Source organism: Trachymyrmex septentrionalis, unplaced genomic scaffold (genome assembly GCF_001594115.1).
Source record: "Trachymyrmex septentrionalis isolate Tsep2-gDNA-1 unplaced genomic scaffold, Tsep1.0 scaffold62, whole genome shotgun sequence".
NCBI classification, from domain to species: Eukaryota; Metazoa; Arthropoda; class Insecta; order Hymenoptera; family Formicidae; genus Trachymyrmex; species Trachymyrmex septentrionalis.
In genome coordinates this window covers 162104-170991 of record NW_017305800.1, presented here as the reverse complement: position 1 = coordinate 170991, position 8888 = coordinate 162104, and the positions used below count along the sequence as shown (strand labels likewise).

At 33.5% G+C, this 8888-nt stretch overlaps 2 protein-coding genes across 10 annotated transcripts in view; one reads left to right on the top strand and one right to left on the bottom strand.

Annotated features, from left to right (window-relative positions):
• The window catches only part of LOC108752826 (probable histone-binding protein Caf1), a 4434-nt gene extending 2939 nt beyond the window's left edge, over window positions 1-1495 (top strand). For all 5 annotated transcript variants that reach the window (XM_018493939.1, XM_018493938.1, XM_018493937.1 and 2 more), the window contains 2 exons: window positions 242-569; window positions 762-1495. In XM_018493939.1, coding sequence (XP_018349441.1) covers window positions 242-569; window positions 762-941 — 508 coding nt within the window. In that variant the 3' untranslated portion in view covers window positions 942-1495. The remainder of the gene's footprint in view (window positions 1-241; window positions 570-761) is intronic.
• Window positions 1496-1717: 222 nt separating this feature from the next.
• LOC108752828 (slowpoke-binding protein) overlaps window positions 1718-8888 on the bottom strand; it is an 8353-nt gene continuing 1182 nt past the window's right edge. The window contains exons 2-11 of one of the 5 annotated variants that reach the window (XM_018493944.1): window positions 8731-8865; window positions 6646-7050; window positions 4337-4503; window positions 3733-3998; window positions 3097-3388; window positions 2610-2701; window positions 2408-2533; window positions 2261-2334; window positions 2091-2141; window positions 1919-1998 (exon numbers count right to left, since the gene is read on the bottom strand). In XM_018493944.1, coding sequence (XP_018349446.1) covers window position 1998; window positions 2091-2141; window positions 2261-2334; window positions 2408-2533; window positions 2610-2701; window positions 3097-3388; window positions 3733-3998; window positions 4337-4503; window positions 6646-7001 — 1425 coding nt within the window. In that variant the 5' untranslated portion in view covers window positions 7002-7050; window positions 8731-8865 and the 3' untranslated portion in view covers window positions 1919-1997. Of the gene's footprint in view, window positions 2142-2260; window positions 2335-2407; window positions 2534-2609; window positions 2702-3096; window positions 3389-3732; window positions 3999-4336; window positions 4504-5433; window positions 5884-6645; window positions 7051-7880; window positions 7903-8730; window positions 8866-8888 lie in introns of those variants that run through there. The other 4 variants (XM_018493940.1, XM_018493941.1, XM_018493943.1 and 1 more) reach the window with 4 other exon arrangements.

Below are 8888 nucleotides of genomic sequence, written 5' to 3'. Positions count from 1 at the left end.
ATAATATTTAAATTAAAAATATTCAAAAATTTTTAACATATAATAAAAAAATTGGAAGAAAATTTATATTCTCTGTTAATTTGTAGAATCAGTTTATTGTCTTGGTACAATTGATATTAATGCCATTAAAATTATAATAAGATTTTATTATTTATTAGGACCGACATGAAATTAAATACTTAAGTATAATCATATTGAAATTGCGATATATATTATATCGTTAAATTTGTTATATTTGCAGATGCAACAATACTAGTAAACCAAGTCATACTGTTGATGCTCATACCGCTGAGGTAAATTGCTTGAGTTTCAATCCGTATTCGGAATTTATCTTGGCTACTGGCAGTGCTGATAAGACTGTGGCACTTTGGGATTTACGAAATCTTAAATTAAAATTACATTCATTTGAGTCACACAAGGACGAGATCTTCCAGGTCCAATGGTCACCACATAACGAAACTATATTAGCAAGCAGTGGTACAGATAGACGGTTACATGTTTGGGATCTCAGCAAGATTGGCGAGGAGCAGTCCAGCGAAGATGCTGAAGATGGACCACCAGAACTTCTGGTAATTATGCAAACTTACTTTACGAAGTTAATAAATAGCCAAAACAATTTTTTTTGTAAATTTTGTAGGTATATTATTTTTTTTAATTTACAATATTTTGTTTTTCGATATCTTTATAAATTTTTAAATTTTAAGATTCTATGTAATATTTTAAATTAACTTCTCTAATAATTTTTCTAAATATATTTACAGTTTATACATGGAGGTCATACTGCGAAAATAAGCGACTTTTCATGGAATCCGAATGAACCGTGGGTCATATGCTCAGTATCAGAAGATAACATAATGCAAGTGTGGCAAATGGCGGAGAATATTTACAACGACGAGGAACCCGAGACACCTGGAAGTGAGATTGAAACTGGTGGTTCATAACGTGAAATATAATTCATTAAATTGTTTTGAGCTATCGTCACTCCCCAACTGAGGATAAGCGCATCCTCGTTGCGCCATGTTATTGGACATCTTGATGTAACGAGCATGAAGACATTCCTTTTCATCAAGGAACAATAATTCTTGCTTTTTATAATTCGATCGTACAAAAGATGTAAATAACAAAAAAGAAAGATTCCATTCAGCGAATATATGGGAATAACATATACCATTTTATCGAATTTGACTAAACATATTTTTCCAAAATTTTGAAATAAATTACGAATAACTTGAAATATTTTTGAAAGAATAAGTATAGCGAGTATTATTGTTTTACGGTGATGAATTGGCTATGTTAACAAGAAATTAAATAAGCTAGCTAGCTAAATAGTTAGCAATAATAAAATAACTGCTAGTTACACTCTTTATGATCCATCCTCGTACGAAGGCACTATTTCTCTGTCACAGTGAATAAGAGAACTAAAATGACATTAGGGGATGCCAAGTACTTTTTCTACTTCGTTTTAAGCGTGAATAAAGAAATGATATAAACTCGAGTGATGTTTAGCTTAATTTACTCTTTTCCCAGTTTTATTTATTACCATTTTTGTGATTTTCCCTTTCTAATTCACGTAATTTAAAATTAATATATGTCTAACTATAAATCTAAAATAAGTAACAGATTCTAAAGGATTGTTACCATTTCTAGAATTACACAGAAAAAAAACTACCTACAATTTTCTTTTCATCTGTACCAGATAAATGTGAAGAAAACACGAATAATCTTAATATTATTATTGTACAAATCCTATAACATGCCCTTTATATATTATAATATATGATAGAATTAGCGACGGGTTTTCTTGGCACTTTGCAAATATAATAGGAACGTGCATTTTTTTTTCAAGATAAAATATACGTATATATATGACTATGTATATATTAGACTTTGTTCCCACATTATAAAGCTGTTTGTGAAAGCTCGTTGTATATCTGCGTGAGTAAGGATCCGTCGAAGCTGTTCAGCGATACACTGTCCTCGCTGTTGATACTCGTAATTCTGAAAAAAAAAAAAATAAAATTCTCGCGTATGTTATCCCGTCAATTAAATTCATATTTATTAATCAGCGCAATTAATTGATCGTTCATTACCAAAATCTGCGCGTTAAATGGACATCGCTTACAGAGCGTGTCTTATGCCAGCTGCGCATGCGAAAGAAATTATTTGCAACACCAGTAATTATATGTATTTTGAAATCGAATAAACAGTAATTTTCATACATTTAATAAATTATAATTATATTGAAGTCATAAAAACTCACCCTTTTCCAGCATCTTGTCGTTTAATACCGTCGAGCAAGCTCATTATGGAAGGTGTCAGGGTCGGACGAAATACCTGAAATAATCACGTTAATTTTATTAAGATTGAGTTAATTTTAATTTATCTAGATGACTCCTTGGGAACTCACAGTTACAGCCGCGCATCGCATCTCACGGAGATCGATATTCCTAAAAAGGTCGTGGATCAGCAATTCCTCTATACTAGTGAAACGAGTTTCCGATTCCGTGAATATCAGCTCGAGAAATCTCACGACCTAAAATCGAAATACATAGCATTTGGATTTTTATTTTATGAATGAACCACATTGAGTTATTGTGATCGATTTTTACCTGCGGATACATTTCGATGTCTGATAGCTGGACGGCAGATGGTCTAAAGGTACATAATTCGTAGCCGGCGCACATTTCGAATAGTATATGCCCTGATAATATAAAAATAAGTTTATCATAAAGTTACCTGTTATTGTAAAATTAAATTTGAAAATAAAATACATTTTATTAAAGAAATGCAACATTAAATTTAGTTTAAAAAAAAATTATTGAACACAATTTGGTATTTTATTGAAATATATCGTTGAAAGAGAGCTATGTAAAAATTATGTTAAAATATTCTGTTGTAAAATATGCAATTCAAATTTTTCTACAAACTATAAATATTTAATATAAAATCTATATATCTTATATATTCTGCTAGAAGATATAAAGAGCGATCATGAAAATTATATTAAAGAGTATCTCATCGAAGCTGACATTAATAATGAAAACTTGATTTAAAATCCGTTTGAAAAGCTTTGCATTGAAAAATATTGTTCTTTACCGAAACATATAATATCAATCGTGGAATGTGTTAATCGGGACGTCACGATGGGATGTATGCGACTGGTAAAGCCTAGAAGTGTATTCTCTAGACCAGCCAGTCTCGCAACGCCGTTTTGAATCACCACATTGCCCGAGTGAAGATGAGTCACTGTAGGAAATCCCCGTTCCTTCAGGAACACTAACGCTTCTAATATCTGTCGTCCCATCCGTTGCACTTGTGGTAGTTTGAGTCCCTTGCCTCGTGCAGCATACTTGTGAATCCAGTCCTCGTTCCAGCAATTTCGCTCGATCTGCCACAGGATATTATTTCACTAGGACATCACCCCGTTTTTTCATATATACATACAAAGCACCAAGAAAAATTCTAGCGATCGAAATAAACAGTCTTCAATTATCCTAAGATCTTACGTTATTTTAGTTAATTAATGAAGTTTAATTTACTAAAGATGTTTGACATTGATAATTAAAAAGATGAATACGGTGATATTTAATAAAACTTCACTAACAATAAGGCGAAAAAGTAAATAAAAATTAATTTGAATAAGATACGAAAATAAAGTTTACATAATATATGTATATTTTTGTTCATTCTCGTCTGAAGAGCTAAATATATTTCTATGCATAAAAAACTTACGCCGTATATTAGATCCTTGAGGCTACCCTGGTTGATAGGTTGCACCAGGACGATATATGTTTGGTCCTCATATTCAAGAAAATCGACATGAAAGACAGGACAGATGTAGGGATGTTGTAAGGCCAGGAATAGATTGTTCAAGATGTCTTTAGTAGAGGGACAGGCAGTCAGCGGACAGTTTCGATTTAATGGTACCAAAGTCAACAGTCTGTCCGTCTTCAGCGACGTGTCCCTCACCATGAACCAATACTTATCTACTCTCGATCCTGAAAGATTTTAACGATTTCATTAATTTTCTTTTTTATATAAATTATTTTCGAAGATATGGCCAATAAATAACTGATATGAGCAAAAAAATTTAGTCTCTGAACGTATATAAAATTAGATTAGAATTCTGTAACTCTTATTCCTAAATTCTTTAATTTTTTAACTTCATAGGTTTCCATAATTTATCTTCAATTTAGTATTTTCTCGATCATCTTCTCGGTACATAATATTATTGAGGAACGCGTTAAGGTTTCAGGGAAGTTTTCATGTTTTATTTACATTTTTTATTTAATATTTTGATGGCTTCGACGGAATCATGAAAGCGAAGAAGGCTCACCGATGTTGTTGAGCTGCTTAATGAGAACAAAACGTGGAGTTTTCCCGATGTAGTCACGGCAAATTGATAAAGCACGATCGCGGGATCTCTTCTCCATTTCCATGTACTCGACTCCATCCTCGCTGACAGATTTCGACCCGTGATTCAATGCCGTGTAACGACCGTTCCTGTTGGGAAGATGCAAAATCCTATTTGATCATTCCTTCTCATATTTAATCTCTCTCTCCTTCTTTTTGTTTAGTCTTTTCCTGGAGGAGATTTCGCTTCGACGTCGTTTAAATTGATAACGATTTAAATATCCTGACTATTTAGAACTTTCGAATTTGCATTCAGAACCAGTTATCAAATGATTGTTTTAAAAAACTTGTGTGGTTATTAAAAGGAATAACAATAAATAATGATAAATAATAATAAATAAATAAAAAATATAAACTTTTTGTACCGAACTTCTAAGAAACTGGCAGAATAAAGCAGATATGTAATACTATAATAATGTATTTTAAAACGTTTCTACGATTATTAAAGGGAATAATAATAAACAAAAGAAATATAGATTGCTAGATTGACTTTAAAAAATACAGCAGAATAAAACACGTGTATGGGTCATTTTTAATCGCTTAAGAGCTTAATATCGTTTCTCATATTTTATAAAAACGTTCTCTACCTGTCGTCGAAAGTTGCCGCGCAGCTTTGCATTCGCCTAGACAACTCCTCTGCATTATCGTGCCTCTTGCAGTAACAAAAGCGGATTAGATTCGCGAGCCACGGATTATGGTGCGGTCGCGTACCACTAACGCGCCACGTTGCTCTGTGGCTGCAAGGGGTTTCATCCAATAAAAAAAAAAAGAAAGAAGACGGACCACCACAGGAGTCGTATATATCGTCATACAAAGTCGGTCTTAACGCTCGGCTTGTGCTCTCATACAAAAGCACAATAATTGAATTAACGCAATCACGTCACGTGCTGAGTGCCTCGGGACTCTGTCGCCGCCGTTCCGAATTATCGGAGAACGAAATATTTCGGAGGCGATATTTCGAAAATGATAAAAGATCTTTTAGTCCCGGGACACTCTTCGCATTTTGCCTGGCATTATTACCTGCGTGTTGCAACACGAAAATTTCCGTCTACTCGAGGACCGTCGCTCTTCGAAAGCTTCCGATGAACGTTCTGTTGCGCACTTGTCATTATTGACCGGATGTTTTTTACGAAAATTGTCGTATTATTATCGTACAAAAAAACAATTATTATCGTACACTCCTGACTATAAATGTGCGAAAGCAAAAAATCGATGCTCGTGCCGATAAGAGCTGAGAGGCGTCTTCGACGGACTCTCGTTCATGGTTTACAAATAGAGATGCCCGAGTATGCGTGACGTGACACGAATAATTGAAGCGGCTAGTTTAATAGGATACACAATGATGTCAGCGAACAATATTAGATCTGATATCAAGCGGGGATGCCGTTAATGCAAACCAGGAAAATCATTGGTTATGTAAAGGGTAATATTGATAATTATTTACGTGCCTGCTGAGTTCTTGTTGCAGCAACAAGTAATAGCTAATTCAGAACAGAGAGAAGAGGTACATGCTATTGCTATATGTGTGAATAATACACATCCCGAGAGGATAAAGCGGCTCATCGAGGGATCATATTGTATATTTCATTTCCCGAAGGAGGATAATTGAGTCGGGATTTATATTTCACGTTTTGACACAATTTCCTTTCCTCACAAATGTGTTTATTCCTACCAAATATGATTGAAAGCTCAATACGAAAGGAAGTAACTTTAATCGACTCTTTTATAAAAATACATATTTCTGAAATATTTGAACTTTGAATTTATTAATCGTCTTTCGATTTGTAATTCTATTCTTTTAATTTTGTAACATTTTCTAATTTATAATTTTATTTTATAACTCTATCATATTGCCTCTATGATTCTATAATTATAGTTCCAAATTCTATATCTAAACATAGTTCCTATAATTATAGCTCCAATTCTACACATGTTTAAGTAGCTCGATCTATAATATTCCGCAGCTCTACAATTTCATAATTTTCTTTTCAGCTTTAACTTCATAATCCCCTGTAATTTCCTTTTCTGTGGTAATTTAATAATCTTGAAACTTTTTAGAGTCCCTACATAATCGTATAATTTTATAACTCCGTAAGTCTCCCTCAAATCCATAGTTCATAAATTATGGACTCCGTCTCCGTCGGTTAATTTTAACCGACTCCGAATCCAGTGTGAGATGACTAAAGATTACCAAGATACGCGCCTCTTTTCATCCCTAAAAAAAAAACTCACTTGACGTCTCCCTGATCCTTGTATCCCCGCGCTGCCGACACGCGGCTGAAGAGTAGCCGCGCCAGATTGTCCAGCTTGTTCGCCAGCTGATGGCCCTTGTCATCCTCGCTCTCGTTCTCATCCTCCGTACTCACGCTGCGACCTCGTCGCAACGAACCCCGTGCCGTGCTCATCGCCCTGGCGTTCAGCTCGGTGGCACTCTGCGTCCTGCGATTGACGGCACGGCGGCGGCGACGAGTGCTCGAATGACCAGTACGATGCTGACAGAATCTGTCATGACCGGTCACCTCCGATTCGCGATTCCGCTGCCCGTCACCGTCATCCTTCTTGTTTAGGCTCTGATAGAGATTGAACATCGTTGCACTGCGATTACCTTGGCAAGTACTGCTGTTTGATCCCGCGCACCTGAAATCAGTTTTATCAATCTGCCTTTTGAGTCTCATATCTGAAAAAATACTTTGGCGAATTGCTTTGCTTTCTTTCTGAATTGATCCGCAAGATCTCACTATTTTCATACGTTTTACGTAAAATTAATATGTAAATATTTAATGAGATTTTTACATATTTGTAACGTTTAATAATCATTGTGAAAATAATTAATGATTGAGTCTTCAAATTTCTTCAAGTGCAAATAATTTTCATTCAAACGAAATTTAGGAGTCTAATTCGTTAATGGATATGAGATTCGTACATGAGATTTTTAGAATGATAAACTGACTGTGATAGACATGAAAATTTATTTTTACCATTGTAGCGATAAAATTGAAAATATAATATTGTATATCACATGTTATTAGAAGTAAATATATATTTCTTGTATTGTTTTATCGGAATATTATTTCAATTATATTGTGAACAATTTTTCTGCGAAAATGTCAAATGTCAGATGTATAATATTGAGAATCGTTTAATTTTTACAAATATAAAATGTTTTTAAGGAATGTTATATAATTTAAAAAGTAATCTGTCGCATCAAATTATTTTTATATTCCAAATTCAGAGACATTTGACATATTTGAAATTCAAAAACACTTGAATTTTTCTCTCGTGCAATATTTATTCTATTATTTATAGGTATTCTTTCTTCAAATAATAGAGAGAAAAAAGATATTATGCATTCAGCTTTCGTTAAAGAATTTAGTCCTCTGCGTTAAAATATGAATGGAAATAAAAGGAAGAAAAGGTTTGAACAAGGTTTTAACAAGCTTTACAAACTATTGTATTTTTCCTCTGACCTTTCTCGATCTAATTTTGCAATCGAAGCAAATTATTGCGAGTCAACGTCGCAAAAGATACATGCGAATGCATTATTAAGAGCGGAATCGTCCTGCTATTAATACTGTTCAAGATCGATATGAAGCGAATAAACGCTTCCACTCGAAACACCGATCATTTGTCAGCGTGCACAGGAAGTTCTATCTCAAGATTCTCAAGTATCTCGCGCTTGCATATCTTGAAACCTATTGGATGTGAAGAAAAAAATCTCATAAAAGAAGATACCGCATTCTCGATAGTATTACATGATCGAATTAGCATTATTCTTATAGAAATCCTGCTCTTTGTGATATATTTCTTTTGCATCTTTTGTCCTATGTATTTATGAAGAAAATTGAAGGTATTGTGAACATAAACATTGTTTTTATAGCAGAATATCGTTAATATAACGGTTTACCATTAAACACTACTTTTTATTAAATTAGTAGCTATCAAGCTTTAGTAGTTCAAGAAGTATATTGATCGCTCAAGATAATTCACGAGTGAAGTAGTGCAAGTATTATTGCGCCGGGCGATCGTAATTATTATGTTCTCTCATCACTTTCTAAAATTTAATTTTTTATTACATCAATTAATATAAATAATAAATAATTTCAGCAAAATTAATAGTGCTGATATTAAAATCGATATAAAATTAACTTTATTAATATTATTCTTTCTTCGTTAATATTATTTTTTATTATTCGTTCGTTGATCATTAATTCAGTTAAATCGTAAGTATTGAAGCAAGTTTCTTCTTAATTCTTAACTCTGTGCGTTTTCTGTTGAAACGTATTAATCTAGATCGATGCAAATTAATCTGCTACTTACCGTTAATAAACGTAAATCGCTGCTGATATTGAATTTTCACGTAAAACTATTCGACAAAATATCACAGAGAATCTCGGTTGGTCCGCAGAATCGTTGGTCACTGAAATCTCTGCGCATACGGCGCTATCAGGAATGCTTAAAAATATAATATAAAAATA